Source organism: Sceloporus occidentalis, unplaced genomic scaffold (assembly GCF_023333645.1).
Source record: "Sceloporus occidentalis isolate IW3139 unplaced genomic scaffold, rSceOcc1.0.p SCAF_25, whole genome shotgun sequence".
Lineage (NCBI taxonomy): Eukaryota > Metazoa > Chordata > Lepidosauria > Squamata > Phrynosomatidae > Sceloporus > Sceloporus occidentalis.
In genome coordinates, this window is record NW_028317005.1 from 8,405,096 (window position 1) to 8,431,392 (window position 26,297).

General features: G+C 38.0%; 1 protein-coding gene across 1 annotated transcript in view; it reads right to left on the minus strand.

The window, feature by feature from the left end:
* LOC149300366 (intraflagellar transport protein 80 homolog) overlaps positions 1 to 24,239 on the minus strand; it is a 38,339-nt gene extending 14,100 nt beyond the window's left edge. Inside the window, exons 1-8 of the mRNA XM_089485317.1 lie at positions 24,203 to 24,239; positions 23,146 to 23,367; positions 22,458 to 22,568; positions 20,860 to 20,928; positions 19,989 to 20,098; positions 19,614 to 19,703; positions 17,109 to 17,246; positions 223 to 402 (exon numbers count right to left, since the gene is read on the minus strand). Of these exons, the coding sequence (XP_089341443.1) occupies positions 223 to 402; positions 17,109 to 17,246; positions 19,614 to 19,703; positions 19,989 to 20,098; positions 20,860 to 20,928; positions 22,458 to 22,568; positions 23,146 to 23,367; positions 24,203 to 24,239 (957 nt within the window). The remainder of the gene's footprint in view (positions 1 to 222; positions 403 to 17,108; positions 17,247 to 19,613; positions 19,704 to 19,988; positions 20,099 to 20,859; positions 20,929 to 22,457; positions 22,569 to 23,145; positions 23,368 to 24,202) is intronic.
* Positions 24,240 to 26,297: the final 2,058 nt, after the last annotated feature.

Here is a 26,297-nt window from a genome sequence, read left to right on the forward strand (position 1 = left end):
TTCCTCTCTCTCATTTCAGTTTTGTGTTCCTTTATTACAAATATTATTATTATTATTATTTATTGTTTTATATAGCGCCATCAAATTCTGTGGCGCTGACACCTACTTTTCACTTACCGCCTTATGAATTTTTCTCTTTTATAAAAAAAAATGTTATAGAGAGAAACACTAATTATAAGAAAAGCCTCTAAAAATAAAAATAAATAACAGATTAAAGCAAACCTGCATTGCTCGTCGTTTTATTAGGGTCACTTCAAAATTATTCCATTCCCAATGCTGTTCCACAACGTGTGCAAAGATGACCTGGCCGTTTCCACAGGCGCCAGCCAACTGAGTGCCATCCGCGGACCAGGCGATGTTAAAGATGCTGCCTGTACTTGGCTTTTCCAGTGAATACGACCACTGTGAAATTAACACAGAAAAAAGTGTTTTAGAACGAAATGCTGCATTTTAGACTGCCTGGCATTAGTATCAGTAGTCTGGTGAATTCTGACGGTAAGCAAATGGTTAAAAAAAAAAAAAGAAGCACTGGATTTTACTTAAACATGTTAGTGAAAGACTCCAAGATCCCCGAGGTGCCTACAAAAATAAGGAGACACTGCTAGCAGCGCCGATCTGGTGAAATATTAACAATCCGCACAAGACTGCTAAGATTGATGTTTAATGTCTAAGCAAAAAGGGGATGATGCAAGTTTAATAAACTATGCCGACATGCAAAACTTAATTAAAACGCTCATTAATCATACCCTAAAAAAGGAATTTTATCCAATAACTACAGTGAAAAAGAAAAACAACTCCCCATCTGCTGAAGGTGAAATATGTCCAAATCCAGAATTCTGGATCCGTTCTCCTGTGCTTTAGGGAAGGAGCATTTAATGTTTTTGCCATATTTAATGCCGTGATTTCTTTTGCAGTACACACGAGCCCATGCAATACCGAGCTCCAGGGACGCTTGTCAACAGCCGACATATAAATATATTGCGGTAAGACAAGCATAGCAGAAGGACTCCTTTAAAATACTGCTAGTCAATTACTTCGGTACTTTGAAGAGGCATTTAATGCTTTGTACATTCATGTTTAATTACAGCGCACAGCGAGTTTAGTGTCATGAAAACAAAATATATTATGCCTTTTTTATATAAAAGTCGATTAAACTAAATGCTTTCTCGTTGGTCTCTTTAATTACTTGTTTTAAGAGGGTCCGTTTGGGTATAAAATTATGAGGCTTGATTATTCCACCATTTGTTGCAGCGAAGAAATACATTTTGGAGAAAACAGATAATGAGGATAGCATGGAAGAGAGGAAGAAGAAGTCCAACACGTCTATAAGCACGCCTCTGCTTCGCTTATTCATGTTTCTCTAATGATGGGATAGCTAAGTTTCAAATAACCGTCACTGACCAAAAAGCACAACTGAGAATAAGCTAAGGAAATCAGGGAATGTCTGTTATTTTACGTTATCATTGTATCTTTTAAGGATTAGCATTCAATGAGTTCCTGACCAATGTAATTTCTTCTTCACCTCAACCGTCTATACGAAGCCTACTCAAAACCTATTTTCTGGATATTTTGGCTTAAGCACCTGAAACTGCTCCCACTTCTTGTTAGAACTAGACAAAGGGCTCTGACTTTTATTACGGTTCAACTTTTGTGCATTACCGAAATCTAATTTCAGTTAATCCATAAAAAAAAATCTATAACCTACATATTAATTGATTAATGATAAAGGGGTTGTTTAGAAAGAAAAGTTGTTCCAGGTTACATTCCAAGCTGTTAAACAGATGTTGGCTTCCCCGTCCATGGGGTGGCTGTATGTGAACAGTCTGTAGAGAGGGCATTCTGCGTACGATCGCCTACTACAAGTAAACTGCTCCCGGGTAATACTGTTTGAAAGCAGTAAAGCTTGCCTTGCATCCCATGTGCCTACGAGAGGATTTCTGATCAAATAAAAGGTACTTAGCACATGGTTCACAATGAATTCTGCAGGATCACGGAAACAGTTACAACCACCGTACGATTCTTAGGATATTCCCAGGTGTCTCGGAGTGTTTAGAAATAATGTTGTTAGCAAGGAAGCGTTTGGCTGAAAAGTCGGAAACATTGGTCATAATTTGAATGTCTCCGTTACATCACAACGTAAAGCTATAGGAATAAAAGTATGCTTGTCATTGACCCAGATGAAGACATAGAACATCGATACAACGATCTCATAATCATTAATAGTACAAACAAGTTTTTAAAAAATAGGTTCAACACATATGTAGGTATGGCTTGCTTTCTTTAAAAAAACAATAGTTTAGGTTGAATTATTCTTAACCCCTTCTCTTTCCTCTTATCGTGCAGCTCCCTACTCTATTACATGCCAATTATCTGTCACAAAATAAAATATTTCAGTTTTAAAGCAAGCAGGAATACTAAATATCTATACAACCCTTGGGTGGAAACAGTGTTAGAACTTGGCAGGTTAAGTATTAGGTATTGTAGAGCTTTTTGGAGTTTTTTATTACAGTGAGGCAATTTAAACATGCATGGGAGAGGCGTAAAGTTGTTCTTACATCAGAAACAAAACGTTGGCAGACTAGATGGGCCGAATGGTTCTTATCTGCCATTAAATTCTATGTTTCTTAATTTTTGCATATTACTAGAGAGTGCCTGTTCTCTTTGTGCAAATACAGGACTGCTGGCTTTCCTTTATTATATATATATATATATATATATATATATATATATATATATATATATATATATATATATAGTAATTCACCAAAAGTGAAAACTGTAAAAAACAAAACAAAAAAAAACAACATTTTTTTACTATATTTCCATTTGATGTGGTTAAACTTTTTTATTTACTGGTTTATTCATAATTTAATGCATGAAAACCCATATGAGTGCATTTACCAAAAGGGCTGCATGAGAAGAATATTCTTTCAGGTTGCATATTCAGAACAAGCTCTCCCAACCAAACAAACCTTCAAACTGACAAGAAAAAAAATAATAATAATAATCATAATAAAAATAATTAAAAAAAACTGAAGCACAAAATGATTTGGACATTTCAGATCACGGTAATATGTTACGTACTTCATCAAATGCCAATTATAAAGGTCATGTGAGATTTAATCTCTACTTTATGAAACAAATGATTAATATACATTTCAGGTTCTTGGATACAAATGGGTACCCCCCCCTTCTTTCTTTCTTTCTTTCTTTCCTTCCTACTATTTCTAAAGGGGAATTGCGACTAGTTACACAGATGATCATATGGAAATTTCTATTCGGACAGAGAAAATTTGTGGTTGTGTCTGGCATTTGACAAAGAATGTCAGATCTCTCGAAATATTATCTAATTTAATGCACATATGTGGGTTCTAGAATATTTAGGACAATCTATCATTTCGAGACAAGACTCAAATGCTTCCAAAATTGAATAGGGAAATAAAAAGAAAACTTGCCATTCAATTCTAGATTAATATGTGATTATTCCTTAGCAGGAAAATTTACAAACTAAAAGGGGGAAAGTTACGGATCTATGCAACGGAGTATATTTAATAAAACAGCTCGCTGATGTTCGCTATGCATTACGAAGGGCAGCCTACAGTAGGTTTCTCCTGCAAGAAGAGCACATGATCCCTGCTTAATGCATTGGTAGATAAGAGAGATTTATTGAGTCTACTGAATTACACATTATATAAGCCCTCCTTGCAAAAGCAACTTGTCGGGGTAGTCCCCATACGCATAATGAAGTTCCTGCACATTAAAACTTCAGTGCATTAAACACTTGTGATATACATGCAGAAGGGAAAAAAAAAACATTGTGACTTTGTCCAATTAAATGTATTATTAAGAATATTTCCTCATTGTAAAAAAAATGTTTTGTATGTTTTGGTATTGCTGGTCTTTCCAAACCCATACTAAAATATCAGTCATATATTAAATGTATCCTTTTGCACAATGTAACTAACTTGTAAATTACTTTGCACTTTTTTTATCATGGGCTTTTGTCATTTTATTTCCACAATATATTTACCGGTATTTAATGTATTACTTTACAGTTTATGCTTTTGACTAATTGCTAGATCTATGGTAATAAACCAGATACATACACACTATCGTTATGTATTTATTTAAATATTTTATTTGCATTTTTTATGTATTATACGCATTTATGATATTGTTTGTGTTCTACCATGTATATATTTTTTATATAATGTTTTTTTATTTGGTCCTTTATATTTTTATATGTCATGCAGCTAAAGAGAAGTTCAGAAGTTATCAAGTCTATTTTGTCCTTTTTTGTTCATATATTTATTTTGCAGGCATATTGATTTTGTATAGTTTGCACACCTCCATATTTTAAGAGCATTTCCTTTAGCAAACTCTCTCATTTAAGGATCACCAATTCCTTTTATGTCTATGATTACACTGGATGTTATCTACCATGTTTGCCATTGAATATAATTAGACATTAATTAATGTGGTTTATTTATTATTTTTAAATTAAAATCACATACATTGAGCATTTTTTTCTATAAGATCATTGTACTTTACTCTTTAGTATAACGAAATAAATGTTTAAAAAAAAATACTAACGCGTGGCAGTCAGATTTTTTAGGCACCTCATTTGAGAAGGTTTATGGGGCTGGAAATACATAATCCTACTAAGAATTGCTGACATATGCAGCTTGGGCAATTTGGAACATGGGGCCTACATGTGAAATGTTGCTTTCTCTTAAAAAAGATCTGGTTAATGTAAAAAGGAGCCTAAGATAAGGATCTGGTGCCCTATTAGCTACTTAAACATATGACCGGGCATACATCCCAGCTGACTTTATTATTAATGAGAAACCCCGGCAATTGTTCATTTAGCAGCATTTTGCTGTAGGAGGTTATTGTGGCGTATACAGCTCCAACCTGAAGAAGGGATCTGAAACTGTCAAAACAATTCCACAATAATACTTTCGTAATAACGTTTGGTTTCCATCACGTTTAAGAATGATGGACACATTTTCCTAAAATGTCAACAACGGTATAGTGAATTAATTGGGGGGGGGGGGGAATCAATTCTTATTACAAAATCCCACCGTAGCTCTTCATGATTTCTGATCATCGTGTCATTTTCACATTAACAATAACATCACAACCGCGTGCCATATTTTATATCTTGTTATTGTGCTACAAAATACCGTTTTTTTCGATTATCTGCATGGTGGACAAAAAGTAGAAATTTGAAGTTTCGCAGACAATAAAATAAACTATAGGACATAAAATCCGATTAGATTAAAATAAAAAAAAAAAGAAAAGAAATAATCTACAGCTCGTCTGCATGTCTGTGATGTTCCTCCTTGATAAATATGAGTATCGCCTACAGCTCTGGACACTTTCCTCGCGTAAAGGATCCCTACGGGTGTAATTTTATTAAGTTATATAATGAGTTACACATGTAGGGGAAGGGTTAATGACATGACTAGTGTTTTTGATCAATCCCAGAGGAGCAATTTGCTGAATAAGCTGCATTACATCAGAAAAAAAAAAAGCGTGTTGAGCAGAAAGGCAGGTCTGGCTCTTTTCATGGACTAATCGCTGTGGTGGCATGTGACTCCTTTTCACTCAAGCTGAACTCCCTACCACTCCTATAAGTCATCGAGTGCCTGTTCCTTCAGCCTCTGTTTACATTAGGTATGGGGGGCAGTACGAAGGAGCGAGATTTGGAAGGAAGCTCCTTTTCTAAATAGCTGTTTCTGACTGTTTAGTAGAAGGGCACAGCTGGCTTTAGTTAAGTGTATCCCTATGTGCCTGGAACAGTTTGACCCATTACGCATACTGTATATCTCTCTGTGTTAACATTGCCTTATGGGTGCTGACACCAACATTTTGCACATGGTTTGTAAAACGCTTATTCATCAAATTGTGGCCTTCGGTCCTTCAACACTCAGGAGTTCCCTTAAAATAAGACCGTGCCCGAGCATTCAGGAAAAAAAAATGTATGTATATACTCAACCGCACTCAACGTTTACTATGCCTAACACCTTAAAAGTACACAAATATGGAAAGGTATATTTAAAAGAATAACGTGTAAATATATTTGGGAGCGTAAAATGTACTGGAGAAACCAGAATCTTAGTAAAGAGATGAAAGCTGGTTCTATTATCTAGAATTAATATTCTTATGTTAATATTCTTGTACTAATATACAAAATATTAACTAGAATTTAATTTAAAAAATAAAGCAAATACCGTATTTGCTCGATTATAAGACGACCCTGATTATAAGACGACCCCCCAAAATCTGAATATTAACTTAGGAAAAAAAGAAAAAGCCTGAATATAAGACGACCCTAAAGGAAAAAAGTTTTACCAGTAAATGTTAATTCATGTAAACTATTTTTTTAAATAAAAGCTATGATTGAGAAAAATATTTTTTTTGTTTTTATTTCCTTGTATTTTCCAACCTGTCCCCCAGTTACGCACATCTGCCCCCAGGCTTGCCACACCAATATGGCACTGTGGCCCATGATATGCCTTTTAACCCTCTATATGCCACTGTGCCCCATGGTATGCCTTTTGACCCCCTATGTGCCACACTGCCTCCAGAAATGCCTTATACCCCTATATCCCATTCTGGCATTTAGGGGGTTAAAATGCATATTATGGGGCAGAGTGGCATATAGGGAGGTATAAGGCATTCCAGGAGGCAGAGTGGCATTAAGGGAGTTAAAAGGCATTGTATAGAGCACTCTGCCTCCAGAAATGCCTTATACCCCTATATGCCACTCTGGCATTTAGGGGGTTAAAAGGCATATTATGGGGCAGAGTGGCATATAGGGAGGTATAAGGCATTTCAGGAGGCAGAGTGCTCTATTAAATGCCCCCTTAACGCCACTCCAGAAATGCCCTATGCCCCCATTTAACACACACACACACACACCCTATACCCCCATTTAACTAACACACACACACACACACTCTCCCCCCCCCCCCTCTCACCCCTCTCTTCCCTCTCTCCCCTCTCAGCCCTCTCTTACCGGTGCTTCCAGCCGGGGCAGCAGGTTGACGTCGCCTTCCGCTGCAGCCGGAAGGAGGTGGAGTTGGCAGGGGGGGGTTTGTATGCGTCCGTCGCGTATACTTTCCCCGGCTGTCAGAGATCAGAGTTCCCCGCACCGGTGCGGTTCCGGTGCGGGGAACTCTGATCTCTGACAGTCGGGGAAGGTCTACGCGACGGACGCAGACAACCCCCGCTGCTAGCCACACCTCCTTCCGGCTGCAGCGGACGTTGTCTACGCGAATCGCGTAGACGTCAACCCGCTGCCCCGGCAGTACAGCAGGAAGCACCGGTAAGTGTGTGTATGATGGGGGGGGGTGAGACAGGAGGATCCAGGTCCCCTGCAGCGGTGGGGGGATCTGGATCTTAGTCTCCTAATCAGACCTCTATTTGAGGTCTGATTAGAAGACGACCCCGATTAGAAGACGAGGGGTATTTTTCAGAGCATTTGCTCTGAAAAAAACCTCGTCTTATAATCGAGCAAATACGGTATATTAAAGTGGTCACTGAAGATTTAAGGAAATTATAAAGGCCTATACATTTTTCTTTTCTTTTTAGGTTATATTATTTTAGTTTTTTTCTTTTTAAGTTATATATATATATATATATATATATATATATAATTTTTTTTTTTTACTTTTACAGATATTGAATGTTTAGGTGTATTCAAATAACTCTAGATTGTAAGCTCGTTTCAGCAGGGCCCTCCTCACCTGTTGTCTCTGTAAGTCAAACCGTTATGTTACATACTACTTGTTATATCCTGTCTACCCATTGTACAGCACTATGGAATTTGATGGCGCTATATAAAACAATAAATAAGAATAATAGTTCTTTTGGCAAGAAATGCCAAGAAAATTGTTGGTAATGGAATCTTTAGATTTTAGTAATTAGGTACCATAGGACAGGATAACTGAATTTTATTGTACCTTCAATTTTGATATAATTACCACATCAGTCATTTTTTCCAGGACAAATTTATACCATACATAGTTGACTACGCATGTAATGCATGGAGCAGCTCGTTAGATGTATTATGGAACTTATTGATTCCCTCCTGTCTAGTAAAGCATCCCACATGCGTAGACAGGAGTGCTGGACTGCAACATGTGAAATGTATGAAATGTATAAAAAGGTCAATGTGGTGTTCAACCATAGCTCCCATGATTCAAAGCTTGAGTATAAGGGTCACCTGATCAACAATAACAGAGATTTAAGCGGCACTTTAGCCATCGTATGCATATTAAAGCTGTGTGGTCTCCTTAAATTTTTGTGTGGTCCTTTTGCAGATGCAAGGGGGTAGTTTACATACAATCAAATGCATTTGCCCCTTTCCCCATCCCCAGGTAAACGGGCTGCATCTCCCTGCATGTGATATACTCATCTCCAGTCATCTCCAGTGCTGGCTTGAGTAAAGGCTGTGGGCTAGAGTAAAGGCTGTAGGCTAGAGTAAAGGCTGTGGGCTAGAGTAAAGGCTGAGGGCTAGAGTAAAGGCTGTAGGCTAGAGTAAAGGCTGAGGGCTAGAGTAAAGGCTGAGGGCTAGAGTAAAGGCTGAGGGCTAGAGTAAAGGCTGAGGGATAGAGTAAAGGCTGAGGGCTAGAGTAAAGGCTGAGGGATAGAGTAAAGGCTGAGGGCTTGGTCGGTTCCGACCCCAGTGTGCATGTGTGGAAGCTCTTCCCATTGATTTCATGGTGAACACTTTCCTGCCACTGATTGAAAGCTTCAAGCAGCCCATTAGTGGCAATAAATGTTCGATCATGGAGAAAGAGGGCAGCTTTTGCAGCAGGACTGCACTTATGTGTCAGCAAAGTGCTTTTCTTCATCATTTTGGAAGAATGTGTATGAAAATAGGTAAGAATGCTTTAATTTGCATTCTTCTTTAGTAGGGGTGTCAGGGACATTTAAACAAATTAAAATTTGCCAACATTTGCCCTATTTCCTCCACAATGAAAGAGTTGGTTTAAGTAGAAGCACCTGCACCATGGTTAAGTTGCAGATTAATTTAATGTTCCCGCTGGACACAGAAATTCCGTTCTAAGACCAGCACTGTCAGAGCACTTATACTAATGCATATTATACTAACGCCAAGCACACTCCTTGGCTTCAGTTCAGCAGAAGTCTTCATTTTATTTGGCAAGTCTTAAGGTAGGTCAACATTAGGGATATAAGAAGCAATCTACAAGTGAGCTTCTAGCTAAAATCCAACATTAGGCTCTTAATTCATCATTGTTACCTTGTTTAGCATGTGCTTCAATTTTGAATGCATGTGGCAAGTTAGTCAATAAAATGCATTTATATCTATCTATCTATCTATCTATCTATCTATCTATCTATCTATATATATATATATATATATATATATATAGATATAAATGCATTTTATTGACTAACTTGCCACATGCATTCAAAATGCAGGCTAAACAGATAACCTTCAACTACGAATCATACATTTTGTTGGTATTATGCTATTTTGGCAGGTTTTGCTAGAGAAGTGGGGAGATTGTAAAGCTTTGCTAATAAGACAAGCACAGATAATTTTAATTAAGACTAGCTAGGTACGAAACAACAACAAAAAAACAACAAGGCCATATCTCTTCATTAAAATGAAGTGGAGGGGAATCATCGGAATTTCTGCTGTGTAAAGCTTGTTTGTGTACTAAGCATATCCTTGGGTAATGGTCATCAAAAATGTTTGTAAAAATGTAAAATGTATTTATGATGTACTTAAATGAACAGTAATGCCCTTATTAATACTGCTGTCCCTTTATAAAAATCATTGGCAAGTGGCCTGGCTGTGCTCTTCATTCACGGCACGTTACCCCAGTGTGGCCGGCTATCATGCCGCTGGCACTGACCGACGCAGGTAGAGTTCAATCTCAATCTTTACTGCTAAGAGAAAGAGGATATTTACCCACAAGCAGTACGGCACCATTATTTAAAGGAAAGATGTCAGATTTCATTAAAACAGTAATTTATGGAATACTCTCATACCACAGTATTTTTATTGTATATACCAAAAATATTTGTACTCAGGTTTATTAATTGCCTGGTAAGTAAAATATTTTCTAACCTATACTTAGAACCTAAGCTCTTCGGGGCAAGCAGTGACCTCCTTTCCTAAAATATTGCTTTCTATTGTACCTTAGGTTACTATAGCATCAGTTACACACACACATATATATATACCGTATTTGCTCGATTATAAGACGAGGTTTTTTCAGAGCAAATCCTCAAATAGGTCTGACTATGAGACAACTAAGATCCAGATCCCCCGCAGAGCTGCAGGGGACCTGGATCCTCCTGCCCCCCCCCCCCCCCGCCCCACTTATCGGTGCTTCTGAGTCCCCGGTGTGTAGCTGGGGTAGCGTGTAGATGACTACGCGATTCGCGTACAGCTCTACACGCTGCCCGGACTAAGCACCTTCTGCCTCCAGAAATGCCTTTTACCCCTATATGCCACTCTGGCATTTAGAGGGTTAAATTATATTATGGGGTAGAGTGGCTTATTGGGAGGTTTAAGGCATTTCTGGAGGCAGACCGGCATTAAGGGGGTTAAAAGGCATTTCACAGAGCACTGACTACAGAAATGCCTTATGCCCCCCATTTAACACTCCCTTTGCTCTGAAAAAAACCTCGTCTTATAATCGAGCAAATACGGTATATATGTGTGTGTGTGTAAAGTTATGGTGGGTAAAGGTGATGGAAAACCCTTAGTTTTTATATATAATATATATATATATTAAAACAGCTTAGCTTTAGCAATGAAAACATGTGATCATGTGATTTTGGAAGGGGTGCCATTTAATAGTGACTCTTTAATTAAAGCCTCATGTCTGAAGTAAAAGCTTCTATGAGTGTCTGGTGTCACAAGACCCGTAGATAGTATAATAAAGAAACCGAATCTGGCACAGAAAGAGAAGCTGGGCTCTCTGGAGCACCTTTGTCTTGTCTTAGCAGATAATGATTTAATGGCTGAAAACTAATGACTCTGCCAGAGGGCCTGTCTGAGGCCCTTCAAGTCAGACAATGGCATTTATCTCCTCTCATTTCATAGTCTGATTTGGGAATATGGGAAAAATAAGGGAGAATAGTATATATAACTTCAAACAGATTACAGCCCAACATGTTTCAAAAACGCCAAATTAAGGTAATTTAACCCATAATTTCAAACGTTTTTAGGATTGTACATTTTTGTACTCATCTTAATTTATTGGCTTTTTCCTTAGCCTTGGAGCAGGAGATAAAAATCCTGGCCTGTATTTTGCCTGAAGGTCAGATGAAAAAAAGTAAAAAAAAAAAAAAAAAAAGGAAGAATTAGAAGAGAAAGAAAAAGTGCTAGCTTCTGCTGACTCAGGAATCTGTTTGGACTCAGCTCTATTAGCCTTGTCTCAACCTCCATCCTTCAACAGACTTCTGCTACTTTTAGAGTTTGATTTTCTAGTTAAATCTCAGTTAGTTTATTTTAGTTATTCTGCTAGCTGTCAGCCTTATATTTTACACACATATATCATGTATATGATACGCGCTTCCCCCATACAAGAGGCTGCCGTAGATAACGTTAAAGGTGATGTTCGAAGTGACTGCATTTCTTTTTTTAATCTACTCTGTTGAGTATCAAATGGAATAAAAACATACTGCCTACTACTTCTAAATTCACAAACAATATCCATAAATAATGCTCTAATCAAATAGTCAAATGTTTACGCATCCACATTTTGTCAGGTATTATTTGTAGGCTTCAGACGTGAGAAGGTATCGATAGGTTGAAAAGCTGTGTTGCCATTGCAGCAAAAGAAGCATCTGAAATGTTTGTGTGCCATTGTTTTAAGTGTTTACCAAATAAAAAGTGTTATTTACTTCTTAAAACTATATTGAATCGAGGGTAAGACTGCCTCTTAACTAGCAAGTGGGGGGAAAAACCTACAATTTGGCATCATGAAATGTTACAGCCCTTAAGAGAGCAATCTCTAAAGAAGAATTCATATTAAAGTACTACGCGAGTACTTTAATCTCTTTGCAACGAATGGGACGTCATGAAAAGAGGTCCATGACTTACGACTTAGTCTAACGACATTTACAAAATGGGAATTTTTTTTTTTTTTAGTCCTGTGTCTTTAAGGAATAATTTTTTTTATTTTTGAACTCAGCAGTTTTCATTGTTAACAGGTAATATATGCCTGTTTGGGATTTTTCTTTTTTCTTGATCTATACGATGGCTTGAGGCACCCAGGACGCAACGACTACCGCAGTGGAGTTGCTACACTTTGTTGGTTCTAAACGCAACGAGAGGCAAGGTTAGAGGACCTTAAATAGTGGTATAGGTAACATTATGTTCTGCTCGATATTATATTTTTGACCTGGAATGTGACACTTGATAACAGTCCTGTCCAATGTCATAACAGATCGGCACTTCATTTGGCTGCATGTGCACAGTGCCTGTTTTACAGTGAAACGTGCAGTGTCTGGGCCTTAGATTACGTGGGACATGGTGTGATGCCAATGGTGAATATAAACAGGTGTGACATCATGAAGGAAAGTAGAGGGATCTGCAATAACCTGTTTTTGTGTTGACATTACATGAATTCTATGGTGGGAAAATGGTTTGGCGCAAGAAAAGAGGAGTCTTTTTTGTAAAAGTGGGCCAGGGCCCCAATCACCTTAATCTGGCCTTGTTTGCCCAATCCAGTTTTACAAATAATGTGAAATCGCAGACTAAAACAGTACTGACAATGTGAAGATAGACAGTACATGCTCTTTTACTAAATTATAGTAGAAGTCGAAGAGCCTGCGTGATGTCCAGCAGAGGGAGTGTGAAACTCATTCCCAGAGATTTCCATCCGCCACCCTACACAGAGGCTTCAATACTCTTAAAATGCCTTTGGTGAAGTGTTCTGTAACCCACAAAGACATGAAATCATTGTGTTCACCTTAGAATAACTGAAAGGGAAGATACACACATGCTGTAGATCAAGAAAGGTTTATGTTTAACCAATTATTACATAGTTGTCATAACAATCAGAAATGAAGGGCTATATAGCTTGCTGATTTTGCTGCTGATCAGCTACATTGGGGATAAAGGAGAAGAGGGAGAAACAGAGTTCTAAGGCTAGGTTTCCACTTGGGTTTTTGTCCTGCGTTGTTTTCTTGATGTAAAACGACAAGAAAACTGCCACTGCATTCTCCTGCGTTTTGGCGTTTTTTCTGGATTTTTTTCTGGCGTTTTAGCCTTTCTGTGGAAATTGCTTTTTTGACCTTAGGCAGTTTTTCCAGCCTTTACACGTTAGAATTGTCACCCAGCTAAAAGGGATTAGGATAAATGGCAAGTATCTGCCCCCTCCTGATGTCATTTCCTTGGTAGAGTTCTACTTAAACTCGCCCCGGCGGACCCTTTTTTCTCTTTTCTGTGGTTTGTACGGCATGCTTTATTCCGAATGTCTGCTCCTCTAGGAAGATTGGCCCCAAATGATGGTGCAAATTGTTTGCTGTTGCTTTTGGCGCGCAGGATCCAGTTGGGTATGTTTGTTTGTAATGGCATGTTTGTTCCAAATGGTGTAAAATTCAATATGAACTTTGTTTTGTGTGAAACTGTTTGTTTCCAGCCTATTTCTCGTAGGACACACAGATACTGGGTCCATCCTCTGCATTGTAACTGTGGGGAAAAAAACGCCATAAAAAACGCCAAGGCAAAAAACCCACACGGCTTTTTCATGGCGTTTTTTCTCTCCCATAGACTTCTATTGGAGAAAAAGGCCAAGATTTCCTTGCAATAAACGCCAGAGTGTCAACATGCTGCGAGTTTGAAAAACTGCCACAGAGCCCAAAAAAGCAGAAAAACGCCAAAAAGGACTGAAAAAACGCCAAACAGAAAAACGCCAAGTGGATATGGCATTGTGCGATTTCCTATTGAAGAACAGCTAACATCTGGCCGCAGCGTTTTTTTTCACACAAAAAACACCGTGTGGCTGAATTGGCGTTATTATGGGCGTTTTTAGCAAAAAAAAAACAAGCGGAAACCTAGCCTTACCCTCTTTAAACAAAAAGGAGAAAATATATATATATATATATATAAAAGAAAAAACTATTAAAAATATATAAATACACAGACCCTAGGGATGCCACCACAATATCATCATTGATTGCAAACATAGGTATTACTGTACTCAGATGATGTTTCTTATGAAAATAAATTGGCATCTGATCCTTTTCCCATTTGTTTTCTCTATTCTTTAATACTGTAAGATTTTGGGTATAATGCACGCCTGTGTATAATACCTGCCCATGTGGGTCCAGCAACTGGCAACTGCAGTCTTCTCACGCCAACGCTATCGGTGAGCACAGCCACCAGCAAAGTCATCTCCTTGGGCTTTCCCTCAGTACCAGCATGCGGCATCTAAGCGCTGGAATATGATGTCATTTCCTGGCGCTCAGATGCGCTCAGATACGCACTATGAGTAAATTGTGCCTATTTTACCAAATGATGGACTATACATGTGGGTATACTAACTACGAAGAAGGAAATTATGGTTAAATAAACCTATGGTTAAAAAAGCTCCTGCCTTCAAGGTGGCTAATGCATTTGTCATGAAGGGGTTAAGAAGGCAGGCTGAAGTCTGACTTGTTTCATGCAGTGCTTCAGACAGCTTGTCCACCTCCTGTTAATACTTGGCAACAGGAATCCTTCCAGATTAACTGGCAGAAGGTCTCCCTCTTTCTGGCTTTTAATAGTCTACAGAGAAGATGCATTAGAGTTTCACATAGGAGTTCATCAGGTCATCTTCTAGGACATGAGTTTTTCACAGCTATATCAAAACAACGCCACTCAGAACTTACTATAACCCATAACCACATCTCCCGACACGCTATGGTCTATATTGACAAATCTACTCTTCTATCTATTTACCCCATATTTGTTTGAAGCACTAAGGAACTTGATGTCTGTATATAAATCGATGAAAAGGAGTCATTTATACACCTGGCGTTCTAACACAATAACGCGTCAAAGCAACACAACTCTATACTGCTTTGAAAGACATCCAACCCGAGGGAATGATCTAATCCTATCCCCACACGTTTATAATAAATCTAAGCCTGTCAGACACAGTGATGTTCTCTGGTGTAACCCCCACTCCACACCACCAACATTCAGGTGCTCTATAGCTCGCTGGATGTTGGGAATAGCCTCCGACTGGTGGACCTGCAACTTAAGGGTAAAAAAGCAAGCCTATTTTTTCCCTTTTCTCACAATCGCATCTAAGATGGCTTTTTTTCAACCCAATGTGTTGGCAGAAGCCATTAAATTTTTGTTTACTGTACATTACTACACTTCTGTGTTTATTCACTAACATATGATGTTGATGAACCTGTCTGATTCTGGCAGAAGGCGGTAAATTCTTCTTTTTGACTTCCCAGAAGTCACAATACACAAGGGCTTCCCCACTCCAGTGTCCCTGGAAGGGATATCTGGTATTGCAACAATTACTCTGAGCAATTGATAACTCTTGTGGCTGCAAAATTAAAGATTGTTTTCATTTTAAGATTGCTGTTATTTATTCATTTACATGGAGCCATCACATTGTGCGGCGCTGTACAATGGAAATAACAAGTAGTCACTTAACAACTTGGACTTCCAGAAACAAAAGGTAAGAAGCAGAATAGCTCGAGTTTAAACAGGGGACAAATGAAAGGAAATGGTCACTATCTACAAGTATATTTAAAAAAAAATACAAACGTCTTTATACAGCAAATATACACCCCACACAATCAGAGATATTACTGGAGTCCAGCTTGATTAGAACTCTCACTCACTCTTTACTTTACTCAGACTCGTGGTTATTAAAAGGCTGAGTAAGGTGATGAGTAAGGGCACTTTAATGCATATGAAAACTGTATGGTTCCTTTACATTTCCACAGTGCCCAGCCTGCAAATACTTGACGGAGGGGGGGGGGGGATTTGCAGAATATTTTGCCCATTCTGCCATCTTCGGCCAAATACCCTCCTTGAATGAGATATACCGTAGTTACCTCCAGTCAGCTACAGAACTAGCTTGGCGTACACAGAAGGCAGGAGTCTGACCAGACCCCCATGCACATACGTGGTAAGCGTTCCCGTTGATAACAATGTCCTGCAGGCAATCAGTGGCGAGAATTGTTGGACCATGGAGAAAGAGGGCAGCTGCAGCTTTCACCACAGGCAAGTGCTTTATTTATTTTTTCATTTTTGAAGAATGCCTACTAAAGCACTTAGAGTAGTTTAACTCCTTAACAACCGGTGGTGTAGAGGATATGTCACAAAAAACTGGTCCTTGAGGACGTATACCTTACCTGCTGGTGAATGGAAGCTCAAGCTGTCAAACTGAGTGCAATTACATTCTGCAGGGATTTAAATGCCCGAACGGGAATCCTCTTTATGTAGCAGGGAGTGGTGCCACAGTATTTCCCTGACTGATCGAAGTGTATGCTGCCAGTATGATGGAACCCTATGTTATAGGTCTACACACAACGATCATAGGGGTTCCCCATATGATTCCCTAGATTGCTGTAGAGGGGAACCCTATAAGCAAACTCCCTGATTGCTGTGCTGGGGAACCCTTACAGGTAATGCGCACCCCGCAGTGTATAAAAAATGTAATAGAAAATTACGTTTAAAAAAGGAAAAATATACAAAAAACACTTTAGTAAAAAATGTAAAACTCTTTTTCCCACTCCCTACAAGGCATCCCAGTCACCTAAAAAATATGAAATATACAAAAATACACTTTGTTGACTCATTTTTAGGGGATTAAAAATGGGGCAATTTGAATTGGGGGTAAGTTGATACTGCTGAATATATGATAGAGTTATAATGGTAAAATGGTTCACTGAAAAGTATCAAAACGGCCCTACAAACATACCCTTGGGTGTCTTTTTTTTGTTTGTTTTTTTTGAAACGAATAGTTTTACAGGGTGGTTTTGATATTGGAGTCATTTTCCCAAACACAATTTATTATATAGGATTAACTGAAATTTTGCTTAGAAATATCACTTAATTGTGCATACCCGCCCTGCTCTACCCGCAAACTGTTACTTACCCCAGTTTTATCGCACAGACGTAATGTATGGAAAGATCCCACAGCGAAGAGTTCTCCGTCGGGCGCCCAGGAAATAGCAGTTATCGGATACTCATGGGGAGCTGAGCTGTATCGGAGACGTCCATAACTGTCCCATACCTTCCAAAAATAAAATATACACACTTCCAAATTTGCAAAATCAAAACAATTCTTACTGATCTGATATCACTTAGGGGATGAGAACGTTTGGGATGAAAAGGTGTTCAAGGCTTTTTACGAACACAGCGACAGGTGTTCTTCGACTGTAATTCAAATCACTTTAGGATTTTGTTGGAGACTTTTAAACGCTTGTGGGAGAAGTAGCCCAACAACAGCTGCAGGGCTGCCGTTTAACTGCCCTAGATTATACAATCCAGTTCTGAGGGCAGATAGCATTACCAGATGTGCTCTCCCAACAGAGGTCACAAGAAAATAAAAATGGTGGCACACATTTATTTTGGCCTCCTTACAAACAGATGTGCTAAAGGCAACATATCTACACATGTGATTCCTCTTTAACAAAGAGAAAATCACATCTTTATGATCAAGAAACAAAAACAAGTAGTACTGGATTACATTCACGGACTCAAACAGATTATAACTGAACACTATTCTAATATTGGTTTAGCTCAAACATTTTTTATTTTAAAAAAATGGAAAAACCTGCATTTTGTATGTTACTATGCCACCTGTAATTCAGCTATTTACATCCATGCAGAAGGACTGAATACAACTACAAGAATTTCAACTTGTCATCTGTTAAAAGGGAATGTAATTTATGTTTCAAATTAATGAACTATGATGATATGCACTATAAGTGATATAGTAAATGAGAAATTGTAATTGAGAAATATAATTAATATAGCAACCCATTGTTAAGAAGCTGAGATTGCAGGATCCTCCATATTATTTCTGCTATTATAAATACAATATGATATGAGCTTCATCTATGTAACAATAATGAACAAACACAATCTCTTAACTAATACATATAAATTATTGTATTGTTCTTGTCCACACTGAATACATCATTCGTACATTCACAGTGTGGGTTGGAAAAGGTATGTGAACCCCTAGGCTAATCACTTCAACAAAAGCTAATTGGAGTCAGGAGTTAGCAATTAATGAAATGGGATTAGAGGTGTGTTTTTGAGCTACTTTGACATACGCATCTGCTGATGTGAACCATATCTCACAAAAAAGAAATCTCACAAGGCCTACTATCAAAAATTGTTGATTTGCATATTGTTTATAAATTGAGATGATTGCTACTCTCCCTAGAAGTGGGCGCCCAGCCAAGATTACTCCAGGGACACAATGCTAAAAACTCATTGGGGATAAAAAGAGAACCCTAGAGTAACAGCTAAAGGCTTCAAGGAATCACTGGAACCTTTTAACATCTCTGTCCACGAGTCTATTATATGCAAAACACTGAACAGGCATGGAGCCCACGGCAGGACATCACGGAGGAAGCCACTGCTCTCATCGCTGTTCACCTGAAGTTTGCCGAAGAGCACCTTGACAGTCCACAACTTGGCTGTCAAAGAAAACTTGGCTGTCAAAGAAACCTTACTGTGGCTGATTGGAAAATGTTTTATGGACTGATGAAACTGAGGTTGGATTATTCCAGAAGAACTGGAAGGCATAAAAAGGGCTACAGCTGAAAATATTGCTATGGTAAAGGAAGCATCATTATTTAGGGCTGCTTTGGGGCCTGGACAGCTTGCCATCATCAAGTTTTTCAAGGTATACAGGCTGTCTGCCAATAGAAGTTGGGTGATGCAGCAGGACAATGCCCCTAAAATAAAAGTAAATCTACTACAGAATAAAAAGCCGCCTTTTGCAGAGGCCCAGCCAGAGCCCAAAATGTAACCCGCTAGAGGTGCTGTGGAATGACCTTGAGAGCCGTTTGCACCAGGCATCCTAAGAATATGGCAGTTCTGTAAGGAAGAATGGCCTAAAATTCCTCCTGAACATTGTGCTGGTCTGATTGGCAGCTCCTGGAAGCGCTTGTTTGAGGTTATTGTTGCCAAATGAGGTTCAACCAGTTTAAAATTACTTTTTCCACCAGCACTGTGATTGTTTAAATGTTGTGTTCAATAAAGACATGAATGATTATAATTGTTTGTGTGTTATTAGTTTAAGCACATGTTGTTTTTCTTACTTGTGACTTAGATGTAGATCAGATCACATTTCATGAACAATTAATGCAGAAAACCAGCTAATTCCAAAGGGTTTACTTACATTTTTTTGCTTTTGTGCTTTGTCATTTGTAAAACTATCATTTGTATCTCACAAATTTAAAAATTGCTAAAATGATTCAATACATAGAATAAAAAAAAAGTATTTAGTAATTTAATCCATATTTATGGACAGTATGGTCTAAATGTTCAGTTCCATCTGGTGCAGTACAAGATGGAAGCAATAACCACAGAACAAGGAAAAAAAAAAAAAGACAGAAAGACAGACTTATGGTTTGTTGCTCACCTTATATTTACAGTCCTCACCAGCTGATAGGATGAGATCATTTACTGAGTTCCAATCAACATTTAAAATGACTCCATCGTGGGCTTTCCACTAGTAAAAAGAGAATTAAGGAAAAATATATGTTCTTTTAGTTTGTTTTTTTTAAAATCACAAAATACTATTAGTAATCTCTCAAAAACAGTGAAATAAACTAGGATATTACATAAAAATGATGAATTATTTTCTAAATCAAACTAACATTTGACACTACAAAATCTAGATGCCTTTTTCTAAAAACAGTGATGTTTCCGTTTATTTGTAGCCCTCTTGGACATAGGAACATAATGCATTACAGGGTTCATCGTTCTTGGTGCACAGTGAATACGATTATGTTACCTGGATAACTTTGGAATTTGGCTGCAGTGGTTTGATTATCAGTTCCTTTCCTACTGGGAAGAGCACTTTCTCAGAATCAGGGCTCCAAGCTACTGAGTAAACTGGTGAACCTAAATACACAGAAAAAAAACAATCAATAAATGGGTAAAAAAAAAAAAAAAAAAGTATGCAGCACATATACCTGCCCATAAAGAGATCAAAATAATATCACTGCAAATCAATACAGGTGAGAGAGACAACACATGCAATGCAAAGATGATGCATCAGTCCTAATGTATATGTGAACGGATGGCGCAAGGACCAAAATACTAGAGGAGAGACTTTGCGTCTGATTGGCGCATGTTATCACTTTTTGACTCTCGGCGAGCTGGGCATTGGATTCTGGCCCACATAGATTTGCCTAGCTAAACAAATTAAATAATCCAATTGTTCTTTTTCTTGTAACACATATTCTATTTTACTTTATATTTTTAAGTGTTGTATTATATATATATATATATATATATATATATATATATATATATATATATATATATATATATATATATATACACATACACACTCATGTGTCTTGTGTTTTGTGAATTTGTCCACATTAACTATCATGATAATATGATCGGTATCTAGTTTGCTATGAAACAGAAGTGGATGTTTGAACCCGAGCATGGTGAATGCACTTGGGAATAGGAACATCAATAACTTTTACAATGCATTCCAACAAGTTTACTCCCCTTTTATGATTTACGATATAAATTATATAGTACATTGACTCCTATGTATTCTACTGACTAGTATGTTTCAATACTGTCTCACATTTCAAGAGTAAAATTATGCATCTGGAAAAGAGGTCTACATAGGAGAAGTCTCTTACCATTCTGTGATAATATGGATCTCAGCATACCACTTTTAGACCAAATTTTTATATGGCCATCTTCACCAGCTGCAGACACAACAAGATGTAAGAGATTAGAAACCAATTTTATCTGTTTTCATTCTGTGTAGATTCTATATACAAATAATGGATGAAAAGCCTCAGAGCATACCTCGCAGTACCGTACTTTAGGAGGGACATTGAACCATAGTGGTGGGGCAATAGCATCCTGGGTTGCTCTACTTTAAAAAAGATGTGTGTATGTATATATATATATATATATATATATATATATATATACATACATACTGTATATACCATATGGATAAGAGGACACACCTCTTAATTATTGAATTCAGGTGTTTCATTCCGACCCATTGCCACAGGTGTATAAAATCCAGTACCTAGCCATGCAGTCTGCATTCACAAACACTGTAATAAGTCAGTTTGTGAAGTTTTATCCCTGTTAGATATTCCATGCTCAGCTGTAAGCGGTATTATTGGAAAGCAGAAGCATTTAGGAACAGCCATGAAGCAGAAGTCCACGTAAAGTCACAGAGCGGGGTCACTGGGTGCTGATGCGCATGGTGCATAAAAGTCGCCAACACTTTGCTGATTCCATAACTGAAGAGTTCCACACTTCCACTGGCATTAATGTCAGCACAAAAACTGTGCGTCGGGAGCTTCATGGAATGGGTTTCCAAGGCCGAGCATCTGCATGCACGCCTCACATCACCAAGCACAATGCCAAGCGTTGGATCAAGTGGTATAAAGCACACCGTCGCTGGACTCTGGAGCCGTGGTGACAAATAGTCTGCGGAGTCGCTGCTTGATGGGCGAGTCTGGGTTTGGCGGATGCCAGGAGAACGTTACCTGCCTGACTGCATTGGGCAAAGTTCGGTGGAGAAGGGATAATGTTATGGGGCTATTTTTCCTGGGGTTGGGCTCCTTATTTCTAGTGAAGGAAGATCACTCTCTTTCCACAGCTAGCATGGTACAATACTCTGCCTAAACACCCATATAAAAACACGGCCGTTATTTGAAGCTTTTGTGTGTTTTGCTTGCATTCCTACATAAAGCTACCAGGGTGTTAAGAGACAAGAAGTTCGGTCAGCATTTGATGTTCCTTCTACAGGTTTCCTTTCTGTAAATGTGTTTTAACCGGGACTAGGCAGTGCAAATGACATGCTAAATATGTTCTGCTGCTTTATTACTGGGATAGAAGGCCAGATGAGCTACCCTTAGACTGACAAGTGACTGTCCTCTCCTGCTCTTTTGTTGTACATACATGTACTCTTCCCATGAAGCGCATGTAAGTGATAACGGCCATACCTATGCTAAAGAAACTGGATACCGGCATAAAATAGGTATTTCAAGCAGGACACCTCTTTTCAATCATTAGAGCCGAGGGTTCTGGGAGTTGTAGTCCACAATAGTTAACAAGCCCATGTTTTATTTATAAAAAAATAAATATTTTTACAAAAACTGTTTATTTTTAGTCGGGGGGACATGTCATATCACGTGTGTACATTGAAAGAAAGTGATACCTTTATAAAGGGCTGATGAAGAAAAACAATTAACTGGAGACTACAGCTTACCTGTAAGCAGTGCCGTTCCTTCATAATTCCAACGTCCAGCAAGCACTGCTCCAGGATGGGCCTCCACGCTCTTTTCTACTCTTCCAGACTTAGAAATTAAATGGAATTTTCCTAAAAAAAACAAACCAAAAAAACCCAAATTGTTAATTACACACATAAAAAGTGAATAACACATTACAAAATGTTATGTTTCTAATGTATTTCACAAATGTTTACCTAATACTTACTTTGTTGAAATGTATGAAAGAAATAACAAAAAAATAATTATAATCAGCAGCCAGCTCCAGCACAGAAAGGGCTACTATTAGTTTTAAATAAAAAAGTATTTATTTATACAATTTATTTATTCTAATAGGTTTCAAAGAAGTATCCTCTTTCAAGATTGCCTTTCAAGTTTACAAGGCATTTCTGATTTTTTATTTTATTTCCTTGTACTGATTTGCAACTCTTTTTTTTTTTTTACTTCAAAGCTACTGATGCAGAAAAAAACTCAACTAACGTAAAAAAAACACGCATAGGACTTCATGCAAATCAGATCCCATTGTGCATTAAAAATAAAAAAAAATTAAAAAAAAACAGTTTTGGGAATGACTGACCCTTTAACTGATTGAACAGTTTCGAGTTTACTTAGTTTGAAATATGTTGAGAAACACTGGTGTAAAAAAAATAAAACAAAAAAAACACTCACCATCAGAACTGGTGAGCACAAACATCTCGGCTTGTGCTTGCTTCTTGTTGCCAATATTCCTGGGGAACCAGTGAAGGTTAATTGGATATACGTCATCGGGGAGTTTCACCACCAAGGTTGTCTCGCCATTTAATAAGTTCCATTTCAGAATCTGGTGGTCATCACCGCAAGAATACAACTCATCAGCAGAGGTCCACCCCACACAACTTACTAGCTCCTTATGTACAGAGGAATTAAGGAATCATACACAGTCATATAAACATAAACTGTAAAGGTAGGTGATGGGAAAAAACATAAACCAAGTGACAGCAATCTGTTCGTCACATCCACTTTGTGATTTAGAATACATACACACACATTATATAATATATATATATTACAAACACACATATACACATATATATATATATATATATATGTGAACACACGTTTTTTTCTATTTGCGAGGTCTGTCGAAAAACAGTTTTAATGCAAGTCGCTATAAGTTCTTACTTTAAATAAAAAAAGCAGAAAGATTAGCAACTCAGGCTCTAAAGAGTGAGTAATAGGCAAATAGGAGCGACTTTAGCTCTCACCATAATTCTACAACACAAGGTAGGTGCTGTTCCTAAAGTTCCCTGTAATTTAATGGGGACTTCATTCAACCATCGTAAAATGTGTCAACAGGTCTGACACATGTTAGTCCACATGACATATGTGGAAAATGGCTAGTGGGCCAGTGACCCATGGCACTTCACACTATCTGTTCATTCCACTGGGGCAGCTGGCAAGATACACATTTCTGGATAACACAACTGGGTAGGTGCCTCTAATGTCATCATTCAAGTTATCTTTAGACACATTAAAAATAATCCACTGGAAGTCGTTCTATTCAACCTATTTGTCAATAATTCCTTTAATGTACAATTTAAATATGCCCCATGTTTTTTTTTTGTTTTTTTTACACAACCCGTCCACCATTCTGCAGCAGAATTTTCCATACAGTTACTTGTTGTGAATTCAAGTTCATATCTGAAAGGTGGTATACTAAAACATGGGTTTCTGTAGCAAAGGATATGTTTTGATTCTTTTAATAAAGATGTTGTTAGTCTCATTTTGTGATTTCTTCCAATTACAAGGAAAAATGAAAAACAGAAGCCAATCAGTCAGTGTCTTAAAAAAAAAATGTAGGCTTTTCATCTGAAAAAGAAAGAAAGAAAAAAGGTCAGAATAAAGTATGTATTTTTATATAAGCCTGAGGTTTACACTGCTTCCCTTGTAATTATATTACTACACTTTGGAGAACATAACATATGAAATCAGTCTAGGTGTAGAGGAATCCAACCAAAGGGATCAAAGCATATATGTCAGCTGGAAAATGCCACAATAAAGGAGTAGGTACCCCAGGACTCGATAAATTCCACATAGATGTAAGAGCCAAACAGAAAACACAGAAGCCACCAGCAGCTACTATTGCATGGTCACGTTGACCTTCATGGAGCAGCTGGCAGCACATTGAAAGAATAAGCTGTCTTTCTATAAAGTTGGCTCTGATGCCGTCAGAACACAGTGATCCAAAGTAGCATTACACCGCATTCAAAAGACATTCTTGAAAACCTATGGGAAAACAGATGTGGATGTACTTTCAGTCTTGAAACTGCAGGCTTTGAAGCTCCAGCGAAGCACTTACAGAGCCATATTGAAAACATGGAGATGGGACAGTAGTGAATCTTTTCCCAAACTCTCTCAAGGGGCAATCATTAAGGAAGTCACATAGGGTTTTTTCTTGGACAAGGTTGGTGATCCCATTAGAGTACCAATGGCAGTAACAACCACTCTTTGAGAAGTACATGAATGATCATCTTAATAGCGCAAAAAAAATGGATCCTCCTAAAGCATTCTTAAACAACCATCTATGGATGTTTAATTAAAATGTGGAAGCACCATATAACTATGGCCAAGTATGGTGGAGTGGTGTCATGGTTTGGAGATGTCCTGCATCAGGAGCTAGACAACTTGTTGTAATTAAAGAAACCATGAATTCTACATTGTACTACATTGTAATAGTTAGAAGAACAAGAAAAGTAACATTTTGAAACGTAGCCAAAGTCCAGATCTAAACCCCACTGAAATGTTGCTGCAGGACCTGAAACAAGCAGTTCATGATCAGAAACCCACAAATGCCCCGGACTGGCCCCAAATTCCTTCAACGGGCTGTGAGAGACTCATCAATAACTACTAAAGGCAGCATAAGCAGGTTCCGAATCTAAAGGGGCTATTCCTTTTTTCTCACATGGCCATTGATTGTTGCATACACTTCTCTGGCATACACTTTACCTTATCTAATGTTAGGTAAAGATTAAGACCCAATAACTTTTAATGCTAAAAACATTTGACAGCGAGAGGCGAGTAGATGCTTTTTCACGTTTGCCTGTGAGTATGTATCTTGATTTAGTATTCAGCGACACTGTCATGATGAGAACATTATTTTACACGATTGATAGTGAGCGGCAGTAAGAATGTTACACGTATAATAAAAATACTTTTTTCGTTTCTTCATATTGTTTCTTACGATACATTATCCCAGGGATGATGATGTATGGAACCAGATTAAGTAGGGGCACGCAACAATTATTTCATAAACACAACCAAAGACATTCTATAAATACCACCGTGTCTGAATAGACGGATACATAGATAGAATATTAGATAGAGAGATAATAGATAGATGGATGGATAATATATGATAGATAGATAGATAGATAGATAGATAGATAGATAGATAGATAGATAGATAGATAGATAGATAGAACCCATGTACTGCATTCATCGTGCATTATTACTTATAAAAGCATGCATGTTATTAATAAATATAAGCAGACTATTTGAAGTAATTAGCACCTTAAATTAAGAGGCCTCACCGGGAATACACCACCATCACGCCGCCAAGAGCCACGAAGGCCTCCCTCACCCAGCCTTTCACGAAACGGTTCCCCAGCCCTGAATCTGCGTTCCGTTTCTATGGATACCTATCGCGAGACTACCGCGGTATTAAGCGCTGAATGCCTGCCACCAAAATACATAGTAGTAGCGCTACGCAGCATGTACTACCGCGAGATCAATTCACGCCATGCAAGAAAACTATTTTTCGGTTCTCACTGGAACCCCATGTG